Source organism: Choloepus didactylus, chromosome 8 (genome assembly GCF_015220235.1).
Source record: "Choloepus didactylus isolate mChoDid1 chromosome 8, mChoDid1.pri, whole genome shotgun sequence".
NCBI classification, from domain to species: Eukaryota; Metazoa; Chordata; class Mammalia; order Pilosa; family Megalonychidae; genus Choloepus; species Choloepus didactylus.
In genome coordinates, this window is record NC_051314.1 from 121,127,163 (window position 1) to 121,154,215 (window position 27,053).

The 27,053-nt window shown below is 35.6% G+C and overlaps 1 protein-coding gene across 2 annotated transcripts in view; it reads left to right on the plus strand.

Moving 5' to 3' along the window:
• The window catches only part of LRP6 (LDL receptor related protein 6), a 219,998-nt gene that overhangs the window by 153,642 nt on the left and 39,303 nt on the right, over nt 1-27,053 (plus strand). For both annotated transcript variants that reach the window (XM_037845616.1, XM_037845617.1), the window contains 5 exons: nt 95-279; nt 904-1,230; nt 12,235-12,437; nt 14,191-14,402; nt 16,536-16,726. In XM_037845616.1, the coding sequence (XP_037701544.1) occupies nt 95-279; nt 904-1,230; nt 12,235-12,437; nt 14,191-14,402; nt 16,536-16,726 (1,118 nt within the window). The remainder of the gene's footprint in view (nt 1-94; nt 280-903; nt 1,231-12,234; nt 12,438-14,190; nt 14,403-16,535; nt 16,727-27,053) is intronic.

The following is a 27,053-nucleotide window of genomic DNA, read 5'->3' on the forward strand; positions in this document are numbered from 1 at the left end:
ATTTTTCTTTAAATTTATTTAGTTACTATGCATGAATATGAGTTTTCCGCCAAATAACCAAAAGTGGAATGTTTATCCATTGTTTTGAATTTAGATTCATGTATTGGACTGAATGGGGTGGTAAACCTAAGATAGACAGAGCTGCTATGGATGGAAGTGAACGTACTACATTAGTTCCAAATGTGGGGCGGGCAAATGGCCTAACTATTGATTATGCTAAAAGAAGGCTTTATTGGACAGACCTGGATACCAACTTAATAGAATCCTCAAATATGCTTGGTAAGCTCTAAATCTTTTTATTCAAATAGATGGTATATTTTTCTATGTAAAAGTCAGTGAAGATTATTCAACATTGATTAGATTTCATTAATAAAACTTCATGTGAATGTTTAGATTCTTCCCATGTTCTGGAAGTATATCTTGTTTATTAACAGCAGACCAGACTTGGATTCATATCTCTGTATTATGTGGAGATTTCATTATTTTGGGGTTTGTTATAATGAAATTTATAACTCCCTGGATATTCCTGAAGTGATTTTTTTTTTCTATCAGCAAAATTGCTATATAAATACTTGTATCTTTTTATGGAAGAAAGAAGTAAAGTTGAACTATAGACCTATGTAGAGAAAATAAAAATCATAGAGACTGTAGGAATTTAAACAAACTCATTATATCAGGAGTTTAATTTTAAGGAATAGGGTCAGATTGCAGATGGATTGAGTTCAGAGGATTGGTCTGGTTTTAGCATTGCTATTCAATGAATTGCTCTTTTTTTAAAAGTTGCTTACAAATGTAACGTGTCAAAAATTTTGGGGGGGACAGTGTGGGGACAAGATGACACTTGTGTTCTTACCATGTTTCATCCTTCTGCTTCTCCTCTGTCTGCTGCTTTTTCAAAAATAGGACTCAACCGTGAAGTTATAGCAGATGACTTGCCTCATCCTTTTGGCTTAACTCAGTACCAGGATTACATCTACTGGACGGACTGGAGCCGACGCAGCATTGAACGTGCCAACAAAACCAGTGGCCAAAACCGCACCATCATTCAGGGCCACTTGGATTATGTGATGGACATCCTCGTCTTTCACTCCTCTCGGCAGGCAGGATGGAACGAATGTGCTTCCAGCAATGGGCACTGCTCCCACCTCTGCTTGGCTGTGCCAGTTGGAGGTTTTGTTTGTGGATGCCCTGCTCATTACTCTCTTAATAGTGACAATAGGACTTGTAGTGGTAAGCTGCATTCACCCACCTCACCCCACCCCCCACCCGCTCCCCACCCTCTACCCTGCCCCCAAGCAAGCTAGATTTAGAGGAGAAAACAGCATTTTGGAAATACCATAGTTCTTCACATTTCTAGAGTAAGAAATTATGGCAATCCAGAGTTGGTTATTTCTTTAGTAAAAGAGGAGGGCTAACAGGGAGAAAAATGCAAGTTTTTGTTACTTATTATTTATTTTGTGATAGCAACTTGATGTTATGGAAGATTAAGTCTTTTACCCTTTGGCATTAAATATTTGGTACAGTTTGCATAGCTTCATAGAGAGCATTGTGTGTGCACTGTACGGGTAATATTTATTCATTATAAAACAAAGGAAGAATAGCCACAAAGAATTCACAGACAGTATAACAAAAACAAATTTTTGTTTGCCCGTGAAACAGATCCTTTAATGCTAGAACTCAACCTCTTGTCTTTTGAAGTATTTAAGTATATGAGGCCAGGTAAAAAATGGATATAGGGAAAGTTAGCCCAGTATAAAACAGTAAATCAGTAGATGAGGAACTCCAGAGCACAAATCTGAACTTAATGGGAAGCTGCTACTTACTTAATTCCAGCTGATGTTACCAGATCTTCCCATTTAGTCTTGAATTTAGATTTTTATTTTCCTGCAAAATCTCTTGATTTTTAAATAAATGTTGGCAAATAATTCACATTAAAAAAAAGAAAAAAAGCCACTGTGCCAACAGCAACAAAACACTGTGTGTAGCAAATAAAACATTGTTGGCTTTGGGAAATTCGGTTTGTATAACCTGTATCTTGGTGGATAGACAAGAACAGATTGGTTGATATGATAAAGAAATAGGTAGAGATTAGATCAGAAAGAGTAGATTCATGGGCAAGAAATCAGGTTTAGTTCCATAGAGTAGAAGGTAATAAAGTTCTATACGATATTGGATATAGTTAACTATTGAAGTTACTTTGTTTTGTGCCTATAAAAAGTAAAAGAAGTCACAGGGGAAAGGATTTAGTCTATTCTGACACAGGGCTTCAACTGTGAAAGAAAAAGAACACAGGATTATAGTTCAATGATTAAGTGGTTATACTTTGGAATCTCGTAATATATTTTATTATTTTTTTATTGAGATTGTTCACATACCATACAATTATCCATAGATCCAAAGTGTACAATCAGTTGCCCATGGTACCATCATACAGTTGTGCATCCATCACCACAATTAATTTTTTAAAAATTTTCAGAACATTTTCATTACTCCAGAAAAGAAACAGGAAAAAAAAGGGAAACTCAAATCCTCCCATACCACTAACCACCCCCCCTCCATTACTGACTCATAGTATTGGTATAGTACATTTGTTACTGTTAATGAAAGAATGTTAAAACACTACTAGCTGTAGTGTATAGTTTGTAATAGGTATTTTTTCCCCTATATGCACCTCTCTTACTAACTTCTAGTTACAATGTCATGCATTTGTTCTGGTTCATGAGGGAGATTTCTAATATTTGTACAGTTAATCACAGACATTGCCCACCCCAAGATTCACTGGTACATTCCCATCTTTTAACCTCCAGCTTTCCTTCTGGTGACATATGTGACTCTGAGCTTCCCCTTTCCACCACATTCACACACCATTCAGCACTGTTGGTTATTCTCAATGTGCTACCATCACCTCTGTCCATTTCCAAATATTTAAGTTCACCCTAGTTGAACATTCTGCTCATAATAATCAACTGCTCCCCGTTCTTTAGCCTCATTCTATATCCTGGTAACTTATATTTCATGTCTATGAGTTTACATGTTATAATTAGTTCCTATGAGTGAGTTCCTATAATTAGTTCCTGCAATATTTGTCCTTATGTGTCTGACTTATTACACTCAATGTAGTACCCTCAAAGTTTCTTCATCAACCCATTTTTTTAACATGGTTTTGTTCACACACCGTACATTCTGTCCTAAGTAAACAATCAGTGATTCACTGTATAGTCACGTATTTATGTATTTATCACCAGCACCACTCTCTATATAAAGACATCTCCATTTCTTCCACAAAGATGGAGTAAGAGTTGAAGAAGGTACAGAGACAAAAGAAAAACAAAAAAGAAAGAGAGGGGGGGAAGAATAACAGCTAGGAAGCAGCAAAAGGAAAATAGCATTAAACTAAAGTAGAATAAAATCAGACAACCTCACCAATGCCAAGAGTCCCATATACCTCCCTTATGCCCCCCCTTATATGCATTTATTATTGCATATTTAATATTGCCTTTGTTACATTAAAGGAAGCAGAATACAATGTTTCTGTTAATTATAATCTCTAGGTTGCATTGTTTGTATTTTCCCCCAATACTACCCTATTTTTAACACCTTGCAAGGTTGACATTTATTTGTTCTCCCTCTTGTAAAAACATATTTGTATATTTTATCACAATTGTTGAACACTCTAGATTTCACTGAGTTACACAGTCCCAATCTTTATCTTTCCTTCTTCTGTCCCACATGCTCCTAACCTTCGTCTTCAACCATACTCACAGTCATCTTTGTTCAGTGTATTTACTCACAGTACATCTTTGTTCAGTGTACTTACATTGCTCTGCTACCATCACCCAAAATTGTGCTCCAAACCTCTCACTCCTGTCTTTTCCTATCTGTCTGTAGTACTCCCTTTAGTATTTCCTGTAGAGCAGGTATCTTGCTCACAAACTCTGTCATTGTTGATTTGTCAGAGAATATTTTAAACTCTCCCTCATATTTGAAGGATAGTTTTGCCAGATAAGGATTCTTGGTTGCTGGTTTTTCTCTTTTATTGTCTTAACTATATCGCACCACTTCCTTCTCGCCTCCATGTTTTCTACTGAGAAATCTGCACATAGTCTTTATCAAGCTTCCTTTGTATGCGATGGATCGCTTTTCTCTTGCTGCTTTCAGGATTTTCGTTGTCTTTGACATTTGATAATCTGATTATTAAGTGTCTTGGATAGGCCTATTCAGATCTATTCTGTTTGGGGTATGCTGTGCTTCTTGGATCTGTAATTTTATGTTGTAGATAAGAGATGGGAAATTTTCTTTGTTTTCACCCCTTTTCCCTTCTCTTCTCCTTCTGGGACACCCATGAGATGTACATTCATGCATTTCATGTTGTCATTCAATTTCCTGAGATGTTGCTCATAGTTTTCCATTCTTTTCTCTATCTTTTCTTTTGTGTGTAGGATTTCAGGTGTCTTTTTTTCCAGTTCCTGAGTGTTTTCTTCTGCCTCTTGAGATCTGCTGTTTTATGTCTCCATTGTGTATTTCTTCTCTTTTGTTGTGTCTTTCATTTCCATAGATTCTGCCAGTTTTTTTTTTTGAACTTTCGATTTCTACTTTATGTTCGCCCAATGTTTTCATTATATGCTTCATCTCTTTTGCCATATCTTCTCTAAACTTTTTGATTTGATTTAGCATTAATTGTTTCAATTCTTGTATCTCAGTTGAAGTGTACATTTGTTCCTTTGACTGGGCCATAACTTTGTTTTTCTTAGTGTAGGTTGTAGTTTTCTGTTGTCTAGGCATCTGGTTTCCTTGGGTACCCCATCAGGATTTCCCAGACCAGGATGGGCTCAGATCTCAGAAGGGGTCAATATTCAGTATCAGTTTTCCCTGAGAGCGTGTCTTTGAAGATTGACACACCTTGTGAGGCCTCTAGCCACTGTGCTTTTCCTAACCTGCCCAGCAGATGGCATCTGTCAGCCTGTCACTCCTGACTGGTGTAAGGAGGTATCGCCTGCTTAGTTTCTGTTTTGGCTGTTTTCCTCCAGGCTCTGGGTCTGGTCCTGAATGAGGACCTCCTGCCTCATTCCTCTTAGGGAATCTCCACCCTTGTCTGGGTCAGAGCGCCCTGAACTGAAAATGGCTGCGGCTTTCTCCACCAAGCCGCTTGTGTTGAGAGAGAGAAAAAGGGACAGAAAGTCCCCCACAGGGCAAGTCCATGGTCCCCGCAGCTTCATCCGCCAGCCAGAGATAGCACCTGGTCCTCTGGGCTCCCCCTCCTGGACAGAGAAGTCCTCCGGCTCTTTAGGTCAGTCATCACTAAAAGCCTCTGTCTGCTTCTTGGGGATTTGTAGCTTGTATTGAGCAGTTCATGTTTGTTATTTAAAACTCCAGTTGGAGCTGGACTGAGGTATGTTCGCTTGTTCAGAGAGTGCTGCTTTCTACTATAGCAAGGTTTTTCAGTTCGGACTGCCATGGGGTGGAGGGTGCTCCTGGCTCAGGTCCACAGTTTTTACTTACAAACTTTATGCTGCAATCTCAGGCATTCCTCCCAATCCAGGTTGGTGTATGATGTGTGGACAGTCAAGGTTGTCCCCCAGCAGTTATTCCAGATTATTTACTAGTTGTTCCTGGTTGTTTATTAGTTGTTCCAGGGGGACTAACTAACTTCCACTCCTCTCTATGCCGCCATCTTCTGGTCTCTCTCATAATATTTTTAAACCTTAGTTTTTCTCATCTATAAAATGGGAATATAATAATAAGAATTACCTTCTAGAGTTACTGTGAAGATTAAATAAAATATACTATGATTTGATTATTGTGGAGAATGGATTTGAGGGGGACAAGTGGTAGCATTGAAATCAACTAGACCAGTGTGGAAAGGCAGGTATACTTGGACTGGCATGGTGGCAGTGGTGATGGAGAGAAGCTGTTGGGATCAAGATATATTTTGGAGCTAGTCTGAACAGTACTTTTTAATGGATTGTATGTGGGAAGCAGGAGAAGGGAAGAAGCAAGGATGACTTCTAGATTTTTAGTTTGAGCAATTAGATGGATAGTAGATGAGGAAGACTTGAGAGATTAGTTTTCAGGAAGAAATAAAAAAATTTGGTTTTTGACAGGATAATATTGGATTGCCTATGGAACATGAATTACAAATATTAAATCAGTAGTTGGATAGAAGATTGAGGTATGAGCTTAGAGGTATAAATTTTGGATTTACTAACATGTATTTAATGAGTGAGATTATGTTTGAGATTACGTAGGGAGAAGGTATAGAGCAGGGGTCAACAAACTTTCATTAAAGGGCTAGATGCTAAATATTTTAGGATTTTTGGGTCAGATGGTCTCTGTTGCACCTATTCACCTCTGCCCAACTCTGTCCCTTGTAGCTTGAAAGCAGCTGTGGACAAATACGTTTTTAAAATGGGCATGTCTGAACTAAATGAAAACTTTATTTGCAAAATTAGGTAGCAGGTCAGATTTTCCCTGTGAGCCATCATTTGCCAACCCCTTGTGTAGAGGAAAAGAAGGCGGCACCTGGTAACCTAAGAACTCTGAGAATTCGGGGGAAAAAGCTCACAAAGGACACTGAGAAACAGCAGCAAGATAAAGAGGAAAACCAGAAGAGAATAATGGGACAGAAAACAAGAGATAAAATCATTTCAAAAAAGAACTATGTTGAATGCTACTGAGAGGTTGAGTAATGTGAGGCCTAAAAATAGTACCCATTGAATTTTTGGAAAAGGCAATTATTAGTAACCCAGAAGAGAATGATTTCATGGAAGTAATGGCAAAAACCAGATTGGAATAGATTGAAAAGTGAATAGAAAAAAAGGGGATGTTGTATATGTAGACATCTCTTTCAAGAAGTTTGGGTATGAATGGAAGGGGAAAATGAGGTAATAATTGATTAATGAGGGATAGGAGCAAGAAAAACATAGAAAGACTTTTTTGAAACCATTATTTTTCTAGCTGCTTTACACACTTGTGTTTGTTGGTGGGTGAAGGCCATGAGAAGTCAGTGTTGAGTGTACCTAATATCTGTCTGTTGGCTGCCTTTCTGAAATAGGTCAGCAGTGCTTCAAAAGGTTTCCTGTTGAATGTGCTTTTTATATTGAGTACTGTTTAATATTTGTGTTGAAATGTATTAGATTCCAAGGCAGATTACAAGAGAAATCTAACACGAAGTACTTGCCCTTAAAATGTTTCCTAACAGCATATAATTTATTCCTTCACCTGTGGTGTTTTTTTTCCCCCATGTGGAACATTTTTATTCTTAGTGTTTCCTTTGCAAGATATTTGACAATGTACAAAGAATATCCAGATTTAGGTGGTGACTGTTTTATTTTATGATTTATTTACAAAATTTCACCACATAATAGTAACTACCTTTTTAAAAAATAAGCTTTGTTCACATATGAAGGCCATTAGGATAAATTCTTAAGCCTACAGAAGTCACTTTAGTAGATACCACTGTTCCCAGTCATGTTATTGATAACTAAAATTTGACTCCAAAGCCCACATTTAGTTTCTAGTTTTAATTATACACAGTAAGTTTGAAGTACAACAGTATAATTAGATTGATGAGGGACGGTAAAAGACCCAAGCAGTCCTGTCAACCTCTATAAGAGGTATATGTTAGCCTACTGGTTACATCCTTCTAGCTGTACCAGCATTTATTTATAATCGGACCACCATTGACCTGTGTTTTAAAAACTAAATAGATCATGTAGTTTCTCAGCTCAAAACCTTATAATGGCTTCCCATTTCACTCAGAGTAAAAGCCTTGTTCTTAAAATGACTTAAAAGATCCAATAAGAGCTGAACTCAATACCTTTTACCACTACCCTTTTTTATTTCTCTAACCTCATGTCTTATTGTTCTCCCTTTTGCTATTTCCAAATTAGCCACACTGGCCTTGTTGCTGGTGTTTAAATTACTCCCACCTTACGGTTGTTAAAATGCTTATTTTCTCTTTTTGGAATGCTCTTCCTCTTAATTGTTACCTTCTAGTCTACCTTTTTTAAAACTGCAAATTGTCCTTCCACCCTCTGTGGCATTTCCAGTGCACCTTACTGAACTTTTGCTTTTTCCTATAGCACTTATCACCCTTTGGTATACCATGTAATTTTTATACTCTATCATTTTATTTACTTTTTTATTATGTTTGTTACTTACTATCAGTCTTTTAAACTAAGCTTCATGAAGCAGCAATTCTTTTCTGATTTCTTCACTAATGTATCTCAAGTTCCTAGCATAATGCTTGGAGCATAGTTGACACTCAATAAATTATTGTGAAATGAATGAAGAAATAAGACATTTGGAAAAATGAATGTGCTTTTCTAGTCAAACAATCTGTGACCTTGGAAAAATTGCTTAACTTTTTTGAGCCTGGTTAATGGGAATAATAATTTTGGTGGTTAAATAATACCTACTGTGGTGTGTGAGGTATTGGAGGTACTCAATAAATGTCTATATCTTGTTTCTTTCCCTTGCCTTCTGTCTATAATAATTTTGTTCTCTTACCTTTAGAATCATAGCCACAGGGCTGTCTTAGTTATTATCATGTAATGCTTATTTATTTGTTTATTCATTTATTATTTAAACAAGTATTTATTGAACACCAACTACATACTGGACATTATTTGAGGCAGTGAAGAATATAGTAGTGAATGAAGTAGATATAAATCCCTTCCCCCATGGAGTTTAGATTCCAGTGGGACAGACAACAAACTCAGTAAGTAAAATATATTGTGGATTAGATGGTGAAGAGTTATGGAGAAACATGAAGAGCAGGGAAGAAGTTAGGAACAGTTGTGGGGTAGGTTGCAGTGTTAAATAGGTGATGAGGAAAATCTTAACTGAAAAAAATGGCATTTATTTCAAGAACTGGAGGAGGTGAAGAAATAAGCTATGTGGATATCTGGGAGATACCACTCTAGTGAGAGGGGCCCCTGATGGGGAAATGTGTAGCATGTTAGAAGAACTTCTATGAGGCCAGTGTTGCTAGAACAGAGTGCATAAAAGAGATGAGGTCAGAGAGGAAACAGGGAACCAAATTGCATAATCCCTTGTTCAGTATTGAAGTAGCCTCTGTGGTACCTTTGTGTGAATAGGGTAAAGGTCTTCTCTCTGGGAACATGTAGCAACATGGGTTCATGGCTTGGCCAAGGGAGCATGCATTGGATTTTAGTTCCTACTTGATGCCCTTGGTGTACAGTGCACAAATGGCACAGTTATCCATGGTGGGCTTGGTCTTGTAGTTTATGCTGTTCTTACTTTAGGGCAATGCCTTCTTTTAAGCTATAGGTGAACACTTGTGCCTGCAAAAGAAAGAAGTGAGACATGTTCTGCAAAAGCTGCCTTCTGCTTATACTTTATGCATCATCCTCCAACTTCTGCATGTTGCTGCCTTCATTGTAGGAATGTAAGATCCATATAGTCTGATGGGACAATTTTTAAGGCATCATTCTGCAGGAAGTGAGGGAGTGTTAGTTAAAGTTTATATAATTTGGATAGGATAGATTTGGGTTTTGTAACTGGCCTAGTCTGCCTCACTTTAAGCACTGATTGCCTTGTAAATAACCGAAAACATCAGCTTCCTCCTAGAAATACTGATCCAAGTAATTGTCATTGTTAATGTTATCCAGTAGACTTTCTGAAACAAGCATTTATTTGGAGCCACATTTGACCGTCTCAGCCACATTTTCAGAACAAAAAGATCCATACCTAATTGCAGAATCTTCCTGACGGTTAAAACTTCACTCAGAAAAAAACTAAGTACCTAATAAAACATAATAAGAGCCAAATGTATATTTGACTAATTGCTTGTAATTCAGGAAAATTTGGGATCTAAAACTCTGGGGTCTTTCTTTTCAGGCTCACTCTTGCAGGGTCATATAAGGTTTACTTACTAGATTACCCTTAATGTTTTAGTAGAAGTGATGGTGATTTTGTTGAAAAATTTTATTTTAGAGCCCATTTTTCTTTAAAAAAAACTAAAATTGTGGGACACTTGTTAGCTACTCCATTGTGACACATGTTCTTATTACTTAAGGCATGGGCTCTACTGAAATTGCCAGAAGTTGTTAAGTCAGTGTGTGATAAACTCTAGATAATGGAGAATTCCGGTAGGATATATGGGATACTTTATAAATCTGCCAAGCTGGGTATTCTGGTTTGCTAGAGCTGCTGTTATGCAAAGTACTAGAAATGAATCGGCTTTTATAAAGGAGCTTTATTAGATTACAAATACACAGTTCTAAGGCCGTAAGAGTGTCCAAACTAAGGCATCAATAAGAGGATACTTTCATTGAAGAAAGGCCAATTGCATCTGGAACACCTCTGTCAGCTGGGAAGGCACATGGCTGGCATCTGTTGGCCCTTTGATCCCAGGTTCTGGTTTCAAACTGACTTTCTCCAAAATGTCTCTGGGCTTCTGTCTCTCTTTGCTCCTCTCAAGGACTCCAGTGATCTAATCAAGGCCCACCCTGAATGGGTGAGGTCCATACCTCCATGGAAATGATCTAATCACAAGTTCTCATCATGGAAACATTCTGATCAAATGTCCCACATAATCAAAAGACTAATAAGTCTTACTATGAGTCAATAATGGAAGGGGGTGATTGGGGTATGGGAGGATTTGAGTTTCCTTTTTTTTTTTTTTTTTTTTGGTCTTTATTTCTTTTCTGGAGTAATGAAAATGTTCTAAAAAGTAAAAAAAAAAAAATTGTGTTGTATGGTGGTACCATGGGCAATGGATTGTACACTTTGGATCTTTGGATAATTGTATGGAATGTGAGCAATCTCAATTTAAAAAAAAAAGACTAAAGTCTGCCCCCACAGGAGTGCGTTAAAGAACATGGCTTTTGTGGGGGACATAATAGATTCAAACCAGCCTACTGGGTATGGGCTTTTGCCGGTGAAGAACATACATAAAGCAGAATTTCAGTGTTGCACACTAAGTTTTTTTGTGAGTATCCATTAATCTCCTTTGGGATTGAAACCAGTATACATTTGAACCCCAAATAATGGAGCTGTGAAGATAAAGCAAGGAATCCTGGCTTGACCGCTTATATTAAAGCCCTGAAAGGGAAAAAATTCTGTATTTAGGTGATGACTAAGCACCAAAAGAATGGAATATAATTATGGAATATATATATTCATATATATATATGTAATTTTTTAAATGAGTATTTAAAAAATTCTGTTAGACTTTGAAGGTGGTATCATTCTCAAATGCTCTTCTATTCTAGATGTTTTCCTGCATTAAAGATGAATATATAGTAATCAGAGTCCTAGTCCCTGGGAAAAGGGAATATCTCTGTTGTATTCCCCCATTGCATAAATTTAGGGCATCTACTTAGTATCAAAGCGAATATTTTTTAGGGAAAATATAAATACACGGTTTTTATGAGGATTAGAGATAATGAATGTTAAGTATCTAACCCAGTGTGTGGCACACATTAAGGGCTCACTAAATAGTATCTATTATTTTTTGTTTTTTGTCATTTTTACCTGCTTCTCCCTCCCCACAACCATCATATTTACACAAAGCAAAAGAAAGTCTATACCTGCAATCCGTGAGGATTTAGTTCTTATTAACACCAGTATTATTACTGCTACTACTGATAAGAATAAAAAATAGTTATTTTATTTTACATTTACATAATGCCGTATAGTTTTTAACATATTTGCACATATGCTTTAAAATTCTTATAACAGCTCATTGAGAAGGACAAGTTAACTATAACTTTTATTTTACAGTTGAATAAATTTTGTCCCAGTGAGGTTCAGTGACTTAGTTAAGACATATGGCTAGATAGTGAGAGTTGAAGGCTCTGCTTTGACCTATGGAGGCCCATGCTCAGCAACACAAAAGAGTTGTTTAAGGGGGAGTAGGGTTATTCACTTGGTAGACTAGGGGAAATCTGTATATCTTCATCAAATACTTACTGAAATCCAGTCTCATGTGATATCTTTGTTGATGAGATGGAGAACAAAGTGGACTAGATGACTCTATCACTGGGTAAATTCCTAATTAGTTTGGTAACCAGGGGGCCGAATTAATATTACCTTGAAGAGAATTTCTAGGGACATGTCAGAGGGTTCTGTCTTCAACCTTACCTCTTTAGCATCTATTTCTGGTTTGTATGCGCTCATATACTCATATACAATTGGCTGATAAAATCTATGGCTGATATGGGTCTTAAAATAACTGTAATTCAGACTTACTTTTTTTCTTTCTTTAAGCTCCTACCACATTCCTGCTCTTCAGTCAAAAGAGTGCCATCAACCGCATGGTGATCGATGAACAGCAGAGCCCTGACATGATCCTTCCTATCCACAGCCTTCGGAATGTCCGGGCCATTGATTATGATCCATTGGACAAGCAACTTTATTGGATTGACTCACGACAAAATATGATCCGAAAGGCACAAGAAGATGGCAGCCAGGTAGTTTAGGACTGTTCAGAATCACTTCTTCTGCATAGTAACTGGACTAACTGACAATCCTATTTCACTCAAGTTTTGACTCTGCTTAAGAGTGTGTGTGTGTGTGTGTGTGTGTGTGAGAGAGAGAGAGACTGAGAGAAACTGCAATTCTGCTTTTTTGTTCCTGATGGTCTTTTCTTTCAATAAACATTTATGATGATATGGGAGTGAAATTTGTGTTAATGCTCATATGTTACTAATGATTTTGTCACACCACCCATTTATATATTGTTGTGGTACCATTTGCGTGGAGTGTTAAAAGCTTTGAAATCAAATATAGCCCTTGATTCTGATCCCAGCTCTAATGCTCACTAGGCTTCTTAAGAACATTTTAGCTGAAAGGAATAGGAAGCACATGTCCAGGACCTGTTACATAGTAGGGGCTCAAGAAATAAAAATTATATATTATTTAACTATTTTTTAAAAGATTCGAAGGATAGGAAACATATATGTTAACAAAATCTCAGTAAAACTGAAAACACCTAGTGTGTTACCAGTCTGGTGATTTTTTTTTTTTTTTTTTGGTTACTGTGGGATGGAATGATAATATTATCAATAAACCTTATATGCTTACATACCAGCCATGGTTTTGCATACCATAATCCACAGTTCCTTGCTTTCTTTTTGTGGCCAAAAGGTGTTAGATTTGGATTAATATAATTATTTGTTGTCATCCATACAGCAGAAATGCTAAGTTGGATTTTGAATGTATAAAAATTTAGGGAGACTAGGTTACTATTTTTTGTTATGTCTCATCACACAATAAGGAGTAAGGAAGTAATGTATTTAGGATTACTGAGGGATCATTTAGAATGTAGTCATAGTGGCATATTGTATAGGCACCCTATACCATATGGGCCAGGACTAATAAGCTGAAAATAGATGAAAATTATAGATATTAGTGTATAGCCAAGGACTTGCAAATAAATTAGGTAACCTCATTAAGAGATATGTTACCTTAGAGATGCCAAGTACATGAAATAATGATCTGTTCAGATAGAACAGAGGAACAAATCCTCTCCTTTTGCTCGGCTTTGTAAATATTATTTTGGGGGTGTACATTTGAGGATCAGAGAAAGAGATGATTGATAAATGTGGCTTTGTAGCCTAATTGCTGTTGTTTTTATTGTCTCTAGATGTTTTTCATCCTTAGCACTATTGACAGTATCTTGAGATTGGATAATTCTTTTTTTGTGGGGTGGGCTGTCCTGTGCATTGTAGGATGTTTAGCAGTATCCCTGGCCTCTATCCACTAGGTGCCAGTGGCAACCCCACCATCATGACAATCCAGTGTCTCCAGACGTTTCCAAATGCCCCCTGGGTGGGGGAAGGAGAGGCAAAGAATCACCCTTGGTTATAAATCACTGTTCTAAAGTATTTCTGGGGTGTGGTCTAGCCACAGTTGTCTCCAGCTCGTAAGAGATAGCTGTCTCTCACTTCCATCTCTGATCAAGGCACTCTTAGGTTTTTGTAGCAACAAATATGGCCTCAGCTTTCCATTCTGCCCCAAGTCATTATAACCAAAGGGAACATTTGAGATGCCTGTTAACAAAGAAACACATTACCCATAAAAAATTTATCAGTAGAAGTGTCCCTTGTTCATTTCCCTCTCAGGTGTGTGACCATACAGGTTTAAGCATTGCGAGTGAGATTGCCTTAGGGCTATGTGGTTTGGTGTCTAATTTTCTATGTGTATGTCTTTTTCTTTCCCTAGGGCTTTACTGTGGTTGTGAGCTCAGTTCCCAATCAGAACCTAGAAATACAACCCTATGACCTCAGCATTGATATTTATAGCCGCTATATCTACTGGACTTGTGAGGCCACCAATGTCATTAATGTAACAAGATTAGATGGGAGATCAATTGGAGTAGTGCTAAAAGGAGAGCAAGATAGACCTCGAGCCATTGTGGTAAACCCAGAGAAAGGGTATGTTACTGAAGTGGCATTCAGATGGTTAGGCATCTGAGCCTCTCTTCAACTTTCCTTTTTGGGCTCTTATTTATTTACATTTAAGTCCCATGTGCTCTGGTGAAAAACTTGATATCCTTTATCTACCTGTCCCTGCCTTTTCCTATATCCTTGCCTGTAGTTTTCCTGATTTCACTACCTAGAATTTCCTTCTTTGGTTACTACTGTTGTAGTTCTAAATTTTACCCACACCTCTAGGACCACTTCAGTTGCCACATCCTACATGAAGATTTCCTTGATCTACTGTACCCTCAAGCCAGATGTGATTTGTCTGTCTCCTGAATACCCAATATTTTGTATCTTGGCTTTCTAATTATACTTAGCCCTTTCCAATTTACCTTACACTTAACTGTTTTTCAGTCTTATTTTTCCTATTAGAATTTGTGTTCCTTGATGGCAAGAACTAGTTTAATTTTCTTTCATTTAATATAGAACTTTGCATTTAATAAATACTCAGTATTTAATTGTATGTGAATGAATAACAGAATTTAGCAGAGAAAGTTACTTGAAAAGAGTTACAGAAAAGGAATAAAATCTGCAAGTTAAATTAAAAAAATGATTCATATGACTTATTTTTAGTTATTAAATGGGCTAAATAGAAGAGAAATTTTAAAAATTGTGTTTGGGTCCCTCTGGCCACTGCTTTTTAATTATGTTGTTCCCAAAGCATTGGTGTACCTGTGTCCGACTCTTGTTTTATTAATCTATTAAAGTTAAGCTCCTTGAGAATCTCTGTACTTGAACTTTTTTTTTTTTTTAACATTTTATTTTGAAATAAATTCAAAGTTATAGGAACAGTTGCAAAAATAGTACAAACCCCATATACAGAATTCCAGCATTCCCTGACCCCCCCCGATACCCCGACCCACTGACTTTAACATGTTGTCAGACCGCTGTTTCTTTCCCTCCCTCCCTCCCTCTCTTCCTATCTATCATCCATCATCTATTGCTCTGTCTTCTGAACATATGAGAGCTAGTTGCACACATCCTTTAACAAACATATAATTCACATGTATAGTTCCCATGAACAAGAGCATTATTTTTTGCAATCCCATTAAGTGCAGCTAAGAAGCACAAGAGATTCAACAATGATACAAAGCTTACATTCTATATTTCCTATTCCTTATGTCTCAACTGTGTCCCTTTGAGCCTCCTGTCCTCCATCCTCCAATCCCATCCAGGTTCATCCTTGGCATTCAATTGTCATCTCTTTAGACTGTCTCTTTTTTTTTTTTTTTTTTTTCAATTGTGGAAACATATATATAGCCTAAATCTTCCCATGCCACCCCCTCCCTAGCATTCCATTAGTGAGATTAATCACCTTTAGAATGTTGTAATGCTCTTTCCCACCATCCATTACTAGAAATTTCCCTTCACCTCAAACAGCAACCCTATACTCATTTCTTAACTCCCCATTACCCCTTCCCCCATTTCTCTTAACCCATACTCTACTTTTCATCTCTATGGTCATATTCCCTGATAATTTCTTGGTGTTTACTGTGGGGCTTAAAATTAACCTCTTAAATCCATAACAATCTTGTTTTTCTTTGATACCACCTTCACTTCAGTAGGACATATAAACTATGTTCCTATACTCCTCCATCCCCCCACCTTTTATATAGTTGTCTAAAATTACATATTTTATGTTGAGTTCAAAACCACTGATTTGTCATTAGAGTTTGTGTATTTTATGTCATATAGGAAGTAAATAGTAGAGTTACAATTCAAAAATTATTGACTTCTATTTGTATTCCATTGTGGTCAGAGATTGTGCTTTGAATATGTTCAATTGTTTTCTTTTTTTTTTTTTTTTTTTTTTTTTTAATTTATTGCGGCTTGTTTTATGTCCCAGCATATGGTCCATTCTGGAGAAAGATCCGTGATCACTAGACAAAAATGAGTGTCCTGGTGATTTGGGATTGTACTTGAACTCTTTATTATTATTATTGAAAGTAGAAAAGTATCCTACGGCCTATTTTAAAAATATATTCTAAAACATTTAAAATAAAAAAAAATATTCTATCTCCATTTGTCTTAACACTTTATGTGGTTTCTTGCTTTGGAACTTACTGTTTCCTCCTTTCTCTTTAGGTATATGTATTTTACCAATCTTCAAGAAAGGTCTCCCAAAATTGAACGGGCTGCTTTGGATGGAACAGAACGGGAGGTTCTCTTTTTCAGTGGCTTAAGTAAACCAATTGCTTTAGCCCTTGATAGCAAATTGGGCAAGCTCTTTTGGGCTGATTCAGATCTCCGGCGAATTGAAAGCAGTGATCTGTCAGGTACCCAAGAATCGTGTTTTCTTGTTTTAATTTGAGTATTAAAATGATTCATCAGCATTTGCATTTTTCTTGCGTTGTTTTATTTTTGTGTGCATTTTTTTACATCAGGTAGTCAGCATCAAGTTGGTTGGGAAAAGTTCAGGATACTTTTTCTTTAACCATCAACCTATGATTATTCCTTCTATTATCTAATCAGTTGCCGGTTTTCTTGATTTTGGCTCTGTCAGTAATTTATTTTGAATGCATTTATTCTTCTTTCCTAATTCTCCTGCTCTAGTGTATGTGCTCATTATCTCAGGCCTGAGTTATAGCCCATAGTTTGTCTCCTTCCTGCTAGTTTATCCCTCTGAAAGTTTGCACACTGCTTCTAAATTAATTTTCAAAAGATTGCTTCTAATCATGTCATTACTTTACTTAGAAAACCTTTGAGAAAGTCTCATAACCTACGGGAAAAAGTCTACACGTGAGTTGGTATTTAAGGCCTTTTACAAACTCATCATGACCTTTGTATTTCTGGTATTTTAACCAAATTAAATTGTTTATTGCTCTTCATATGCACTTTGACTTTCTCATTTCTCTACAGTTCTTTGTCTACAATCATAGATAACCTCTCCCACCCCAATATCTGATTTCCAGATATTCCATGTGACCTCTCTAGTGATGAGAAAAATAAAATTAAAACTTTATACTGTGTCTTCTCAGTGTATCAGAAATATATTAATGTTGATCAGAGTGGTAGAGTAAGAAACTTCAGGGCTCCGTCCCCCTACAGAAACTTTGAACAAGCAGCAAAAAATGGCAGAAACATCTTTCTAAAAGCTCCAGAAAATAGTTAAAGGATTGCATTGACAGGACTAGTGCTGAATCAAGAAAAAGGCCACTTAAAGGCAATAGGATCTTAAGTCGCCCTGACTGGCTCTTCCCCTACTCCTCATCTGCTCAGCCTGGAGCCAGCTTACATTCCCATTGTGAATCCCTGGTCCCAGTACTAGAGGACGCAGAGTAACCTTCAACTACATATTGGAAATATGTATGTCTGGCCCAGTCTATCTGTAGTGGTCTGAGGGACTTGTCCCAGAACTTGCTCTCTGTGTAGAACACTGTGGAAGAGCAGTCTAGTCATGCTGCCGGGGGCAAGGGATTGTTGGCTGTCAGACATACAGTGCAGTGCCTGCACCTTGAGGAAACTGTTTCCTAGGGAAGAGGGGACATTCATATTCTTTTAAATGGGGATTGAGTTGAGGGTGAATTCCTAGGGCCACCATCCAGGCCCAAGACAAGACGCAAGAGCAGAAGGTATCAGGGAGGGCCCTGCATTTTGACCTGGAGCCATTTTTTGAATTTATTTTAGGGATAAGCCCCTAAGGAGAGCATTGGCACAGGTCAATCTGCAAAGACTGGGAAAAGTGTTTTCTTTTCATCTTTCTCTTTTTGTTAGCTCCTGGCAGTCAAGGAAAGCTGTCATAACCTAGCTGGATACAAGCTTAAGGAACGGAGGCCTCAGTGTCTAAATTCCAGTGATAACACACTCAAATATTAAATAGTCAAAGTGTCAACAAAAGATCGTATAAAGCACACAGAGAGACAAGAAGCAATGGCTTAGGCGCATGGTAACCACAAGGAACACATCAGAGAATACGCAAACTCATGGACACAAAGAGTACAGGTTACAGGTTAGGCACAGAGGCAATGAAGAGTTAATGCAAAATGAGTGTAGGGTTTCTGTTTGGGGTGAAGGGGAAGTTTTAATAATGGATGGTGGGGAAGGTACTGCAACATTGTGAATGTGATTAATCCTACTGAATACTATGCTTGGGAGGAGTTGGGATGGGAAAATTTGTATTGTATGTATGTTTCCACAGTTTAATAAATAGAGAAACCAAAGCGATAATGACAACTAAAGCAATACATGATCCTGTATGGGATCTAATAATGGAGGAGAAAAGGTTCAAAAGGACATTATTGGGACATTTGAACCAATTGGAATATAGAATGTAAGTTGTATATCAACATTAAATTTCTTGCCCTTGATAACTGCACTTAAGGTGATTACATAGGAGAATATTCTTGTTCGTAGGAAATATATGTGGAAGTATTATGTGTTCAAGGAAGGTGGTCTGTACAGCCTGCTCTCAAATGTTCGGAAGATACATAGATGATAGCTAGATAAAATGATGTGGCAAAGTTGCAAAATGTTAAAATAGGTGGATCTGAGTGTCTGGTGAGTGGGGGATGGGGTGGCATGTTGCAGTTCTCTTACGGGATTTGCATTATTTTTGCAACTGTCCTGTAAGTTTGAAATTATTTCACAATAAAAAGTTTTGATATATATGTTGATTATATCCAACCAGCATTGGTAGAATGGTAGAGAAAAACATCTTTCATATGCTTCAGTAGAAGTTGGTAGGTAGAACCTTTTTGTAGGGCAATTTGGCTGTAATTATCAAAATTGAAAATATGAATTTCCTTTGATCTGGCAATTTCCCTTTTAGATAACTTTTGAAGATAGCTTACAGAAATACTGAACCAAGTGTGCAAGCATGTTGTCTGGGCATACATGTATATGGATATATCCAGATATGGAATATTACAGTCATTTAAAAGAATAAGGTTGATTTGTGTGTACTGACGTAGAATGATGACTGAATTTTTTTTTTTTGTAATATTTATTAAGATCCAATTTTGTCTAAAATTTAAAACTATGGTATATAGTAAACTTAAAATTTGGTATATACAGGGGATGTGAGTATGCACACTACATGTATATATACTACAGTATTAAGAAAAATATAAACATTTTTTATATTCCTTAAGAACATGTTTTTGTATTCCTTAAGAAATGTACAAGCATATTTACCTCGAGAAAGGTCTGGAAGTAGTTAACATACTGCTATGTTGAGGTATTAATGATCAGAAAAATGAAACTAAAACAATACATTGTGTCTTATCACAGTGGTAAGAATATGTTAAAGTTATTGCAAAATAAAAAGTTAAATATATGTTGATTATATCCAGCACTGGCCAGAATGGTAGAAAAGGGCTTATTCTCCTGTGCTTTGGTGGATGCACAGCATCTGATTTTTATGCTTGAATACATTTGTAATTTTGTAAAAAAATAAAAGAAAAAATGTTGCCTTGCTTCGGATTCAAATATCCCCCTTCCATTATGTCTTCTCTGATTTCAACTAGTCATGCTGACTCACACATTTTTGCATGTGTATGCATGTGCCTGGCATGGTATATTCTTCCCCTCATCTGATTGCCTATGTCTCTTATATTACCTCTAACTTGTACAATAGTTTTATCGATGTTTTAATATTTTATTAGTATTGGAAGTGGATTTTCCCCCTCCTTTCCTTTTCTCTTTCTCTTCGAATGTAAGGTTTATTTTTGTTATAAAATTAACACTTCAGTAAAGATAATTTAGAAAATGTAAGAAGAAAAGGAAAACTCGTCCAAAATACTATCATTATTTGCACTTAATGAATGAACTTCCATTTTTGGGTGCACGTTGCCTACCCTTAATTATGAAATGATTTAAACATACAGAAAGTATACCAACCTACCAACCAACTTGGTCAGATTATTCGTGTTTGCCATGTTTGCTTTTGTACCTCCTTGCGTCCCTTGAAATAAAACATTAGAAAACCCTTTGAACCCCTGGTATACCCCTACCCAATTCTGTTCTCCTCCCTGTCTTCTGCAGAGTTAACTCTTGATGTTTTTCATTGCCATGCATGTTTTGCTTTTGTGTGTGTATGTTTTACCATATATGTACACACGTACGTATAAACTTTGATTTACTTTTTAAACAATGTGAATAATCTTATGCTATATGTATTCCTCTGCAACTTCTTTTTTTTTTTTTTTTTTCCAAAAATACCATTTTGAGATGATCCAGGTTGATTCATAGCTGTCATTTATTTTCAATGCTAAATATTATTTCATTGTCTGAATAGTCTATGATTTCTCCATCTAAACTGTTCTTACCAGTTTTTTGCAATTAATAACAGTGCTGCAGTGAATTTTCTTCTAGTAGTGGACTTGCTGTGTAGTGTGTATATGTGTATTCACTTTAACTAGATGTATTCAGATTGCACTCCAAACTAATTGTATCAGTTTAAAGTCCTCACCAGTTGTATATGAGAGTTGAACACCAGCATAATATTGTCAGACTTCTGAACTTTAACTAGTCCAATCATTTTAAAGGTATATCTCATCATTAATAAAAGTAGCATTTTCTTGTTTGCTTTGAGGGTTAATAAAATCTTTTCTGTGGTTATTGGTCACTGTGTCTCTTGTTTATGAATTGGTATTCATGGCCTTTGCTCAATATTCTGCTTCTGGTTTCTAGATATTCTTTATGTATTCAGAATATCAATCCATTTTCATATATTGTTACATATATTGGAGAATTATGTTTAGGAAATTCAGTCTTCCATGAATATGGTGTGTTTCTCCATTTATTTAGATCTTGTTTAATAATTTTCAGTGCTTTTTAATTTTCTCCATAGTAGTCTTGTGCTTTATTTGCGAACTTAATAGAGCTGCCTTTTGCTTATGATATAAGATAAGGAATCCAGGTATTTTGTTGTTGTTGTTATTGTTCAGGTAATGTCAGGTTTTCAACACCATTTACTAAATAATCCATCTTTCTCATTGTTTCAAGGTGCCTTCTTTATTTTTATATGAGATTCTTATATATACACGGATGTATTTTTGAGTTCTGTTGCATGGATCTGTTAACATGTTGTGCGATTACCATGCTGTTTTCCTGAGTTAAATTCATTGCTGAATTTGGCTTACTAAGGAGACTGGTTTATAGTTAATCATTCTTAAACTATCTTTGATTTTGGTATCAGAGTTACATTAGCTTCTTGAAATATGTTAGGGAGTATTTCCTTTTTTTCTTAATTTCTGGAACAGTTTGTGTAAGATTAGAATTAGCTCATAGCTTGAAAATCTTGTTTACGCTGTCTGTAAAACTGTATAAAAGCTGGTAAAGATTTTTGGTTTCTATTTTGATTTCTCAACTTTCTATTTTGAAATCATTTCAAACTTACAGAACACTTACAAAAATAAAACAAGGAACTCCAGTAGACCTTTTACCTGATTTATCAATTTTTAGCTTTTGCCAGATTTACTTTATTCTGTTTCTCTATATTATACATATCTACACATGTATATTCATGTACATGAATTTTTAATGTCATATCCTACTACCTGTATTCCTCCAGTGTGTCTTTCCTAAGTACAAAAATATTCACTTATACATCTGCAGTACAGTTATCAATTTCAGGAAATTGAACATCATTATAGTATTTTAAACTGTAGGCCATATCCCAGTTTCATTCATTATCCTGAAAATGCCTTTTATAGCATTTTTTTCCCAGTCCAGAATCACATATTACATTTACTTGTCATGTCACTTTAGTCTCCTTTCCTCATGAACAATTTTTTAGCCATTTGTTATTCATGCTGTTGACATTTTTGAAGAATACGGACCAGTTATTTTATAGAATGTCTCTGAATTTGGATTCTCTGGTCTTTTCTCATGATTAAATTCAGGTTATGTATAAGTGACATGACTTTTTTAGAGTGTTGGGGGGAAGAAGGTAGATTTTAAACATGGTTTAATTTTTTAATGTCTTTAGGTCAATTCAACTGAATTTCTTATATGGATTTTGATAAAATTTTAACCCAGGAAATTGCCTGTTTCATCTACATCTTCAAAATTCTTGGCATATCCTTACTTTTTAAATCTTTACTATATTGTAGTTAGTTCTCCTTTTTTATCCTAGGATTGCTTATTTTAAATTGGACTTTTACATAATCTTAAATTCAATTTAAAGTGAACTTTTAAATTGAAGTGCAAAATTCGTAAGTGTTAAGCTTGATGAATTATCACAAAATGAAAATTCTCATATTCTTCATCTTCCAGATCAAGAAATAGAATATTAGCAGCATGCTAGATGTTCCTTCTTAACTCTTTACCCCTTTTCCCAAAGGTACCCACTATCATGACTTCTAACACCATGAATTCGTTTTTTATCTTTATATTAATGGGCACATGCACTGTTCATTCTTTTGAGGCCTCTTGTGCTCGCCCTTGTTTTTGAAATTCATCAGTGTTGTATGTAAGCAATAGTCCTATCCTATTTCTTGCTTTCTTGCTGTATAGTATTCTGAAATATGAATATGCCACAGTTTTTTGTTTTTCATTTCCTTTTTGATAGACAATTGCATTGTATCCAGCTTTTGGCAATTAGGAATGGTGCAGCTAGGAATACTCTTGAAGATGACTTTTTGTGCATATATGTATACATTTCTGTTTGATGAATACCTGGAAGCAGACTTGGTGAATCAAAGGTTATGTGTATATTCAACTTTATTAGATACTGGCAAACAGTTTTTCAAAGTGATTGTTCTGTTTTACATCCTTACCAGATTGTATGAAAGTGCCATTTGCTCTGCATCCTCCATATAGTGGTACCACTGCTTTTTGTTTTTAACATAAACTTTAATTGAAGTATAACATACATACAGAGAAGTGAACAAATCATCCTCTCCCACAGTGGTACCCACTGTCTTCACATCTAACATAGATTAATTGTATTGGTTTATGAGTTTTATATAAATGGAGCCATACAGAATTTACTCTTCTATGTTTGGCTTTTTTGCTAAACAATTTTGTGAGATTCATCCATGTTATTGATTGTAGTTGTAGGTAATTCATTCTCATTGTATAGTAATCCTTTATATGCATCTTCCATAATTTATCCATTATATTGTTGAACATTTGGATTGTGTCCAGTTGTGACTATTTTGAATGCTAATATCAATTTCTTGTGTCTTTCAGTGAATATATGTGAATATGTCTGTTGTATGTTTACCTAAGAGTGAAATTGCTAGGTCAAAGAGTACGCATGTGGTAGAAGACATTGGCAACTCTTTTTCAAAATGTTTGAACCAGTAGTACATAGGAGTTCCATTTGTTTGCTATACTTGCCCACACTTGATTTTGTCTTTCGTTTTAGCTATTGTGGTTGGTGTGTGGTATCTCATTGTGTTTTCATCATTTCCTTAATGAAAAATATGTAAAGCATTTTTCATATGTTTATTGGACATTGGGATATCTTCTTTTGTTAGGTGTCTGTTCAATTTTTTGCCCATTTTTCTTATTGATATGTAGGAGTTCCTTACATATCAATAAGGAACATATATCCTTTGTCAAGGATATGTACTGCATAACTCTTCTCCCAGTCTGTGGTTTGTCATTTCATGCTCCCAGTGGTGTCTTTTGGTGAACGGAAGTTCTTAATTTTAATATGGTCTAATTAAGTAATTTTTACCTTTGTGATTGGTGTCTTTTATTTTCTCTTTGATATCTTTGACTACTATTAGGTCACAAAGTTGTTTTCCAGTGGGTTTTTTCCCCTAATACTTTCTTGCTTAGATTTTCACATTTAGCTCTGTGATCAATCTGGAATTTATTTATTTTTGTTTATGGTGTGAGGTGAGGTAGAGGTCAAATTTTATTTTTTTTTCCTGCATTCCTATCTAATTCAGCACCTTTTGTTGAAAAGATTACCTTTTCCCCACTGCTCTGCAGTGTCACCTTTTTCATAAATCAGGTAACTTTATGTGTGTGTATTTGTTTTTGGACTCTAAATGTTCCATTGGTTACTTGTCTCTCCTTACACAATATTATTCTAATTATTATACCTTTATAATTTTATCTGACAGTATACAACTTTCATGTTTTCTCAAGATAGCCTTGGCTATTGTCTGTTTGCATTGCCTTATGTGTATTTTGGAATCAGCTTGAAAGTTTCCACCAAAAAAAAATAAAATAAAAGCAAAGCTACTGGAATTTTGATTTGATTTGCATTGCATTTAAAGATCAACTTAGGGGGAATTGTTATCTTTATAATATTAGTGTTTTAAACCCTGAACATGGTCTATCTCTCCATTTGTTTAGATCTTTAATTTCTCTTAATGCTTTTTAGTTTTCAATGTAGAGGTCTTGCCCATCTTTCATTAGAGTTATTCCTTGGTATTTTTGCTTTTGAATGGTATTGGTAAAGGGTATTCTTTTAAATATTTTTAATATTTCATTTTCTAATTGTGACTGGAATATAGAAATATACCTTTTTTCTTGGTAGGTCTTGCTTGTACCTGGGGGCCTTGCTAAATTAACTTATTCATAGTTTCTTTAGGATGTTTTACATTATAGAATCATATTGTGTACAAATAATGATAATTTTATTTTCTCCGTTCAAGTTGTTTTCCCTTTTATTTCTATTTCTTGCCTTATTGCTCTGCCTGGGACCATGAATACAATGCAAAACCTTGTTGTTCTTGTTATTTCCAATCTTGGAGAAAACGTTCAGGGCCTCTTGATTGGGTATAATGTTTGCTAAGTTTTGTGTGTGTCTGTGTTTGCAGATTATCTTGGTCAGGTATAGGAGGTTCCCTTCTGTTCCCAGTTTGCTAAGATGTTGAATGGATATTGAATTTTCTCAAATGCTTTTTCTGTATGTGTTAATCCGATTTTTTCCTTTCATTTAGAGAATGAGATAATTGCTTGTCACAATGGGGATTCCTTATCTGAATCACAGAACACAGAAAGTTACTTGAGTGGTGATTTTCTCAGTTCCTCTAAAGCGATGTGTAATTAGCCCCATTCTAGATGGGTTGGAGAGAAGTTAATTCATTATGTATGATGAATTCCTAAGTTAAACTTGTTTCGTGGAATAAATCAAATTTGGTCATGATATATTATCCTTTTTATACATTGCTGGATTTGATTTACTAATGTTTTGTTTCATGTTTCTGCATCCATCTTCTTAAGAAAGATTAGCGTATGATTTTCTTTTCTTAAAATGTACTTGTTGATACCCAGGGGGACGTGACTGTACTAAAGCCACTTGGCAGAGGAACCAGTGCCTGAACCCAGGCCTCCTGACTCCCTGCCATGCAGTCTTCCTTTAAAAAAAAAAACAGAAAAAAAAGAATACTTGGTTATCTTCACCTCATAAAACAAAATGTATCCTCAATTTCTGTTCTTTGGAAAAGATTAATGTAATTAATGTAATGTTGGTCTTTTTTTCTTCCTAAAATATTCATTAGTAGTTACATACTTTTATCATGGGATCTCTTTCTACTTCATATTGTTAGCCTCCTAATGGGCCTTGTATAGGGGATTTGCATTTAGTGTGTGCTTAGTTCATTGAGTAAGTAAGCATATCTTTTTCATTTTTAGTTCCAGTATTTTACTTACACTTTTCCTCATTGCCGTCAAAGTAGAACATGTCCCTACCATGATGGTGGTGACATTGTTGATCCCCTCCCCCTTTTGCTGAATTGTCCACCTCAGATTATCTTTCTACTACCACCAACCAATCTTTTTTAACCACTTTCTTTTTATTTCTATTTATTCTTTTTATTACTATTTTAAATTGAACTTTAATTTTCATCAAATTATATATATATATATATATATATATATATATATATATATATATATATATAAATAAATATTTATGGAAATTAAATGGTTCTACCTGAAATCAAATGGTTCTACCTGACATCTACCTCTCATTGATTTTTTCTTTTTTTTTTTTTTTTTTAGTTTCTAGGTATCATGTTTTTAATTTTCAAGGGCTCTTTTTTTTTGGTCTCTGAATGTCTCCATTCTCCTCTGCTTCCCCCAAAGCATCCTATTTTTTTTTTCAGTATTTTTAGTTATTGTAGTTCTGTCATTCTGTTTTCTTTTATCTCTTTTTCTTCATGTTCCTTAGTTCTGTTTGTCATGGGCTTTGAATTTAAAGGTTGAGGTTTTCTTTATCTTGTGATCCTTAATTGTCTTTTTTTTTTTTTTTTTTTAACATTTTCATTACCCTCCATGACTTATCTGTTATTAGATTATCGTTCCCACTTCACTAATTGCTGTTTATTGCTAGGTTCCTACATTCTACAATATAAAACATTTATTTTACATTTTTCACTGAGTTCGCATTAGTGGTAGCATACAATATCTCTCTTTTTGTGCCCGGCTTATTTTACTCAACATTATGTCTTCAGGGTTCATCCATGTTGTCATATGTTTCACGACATCATTCCTTCTTACTACCACTTAGTATTCTACTGTGTGTATATACCACATTTTGTTTATCCACTCATCTGTTGAAGAACATTTGGATTGTTTCCATCTCTCGGCAATTGTGAACAATGCTCCTGTGAACATCAGTGTGCAAATGTCTGTTTGTGTCGCTGCTTTCACATCTTCTGGGTATATACCGAGAAGTGAAATTGCTGGATTGAG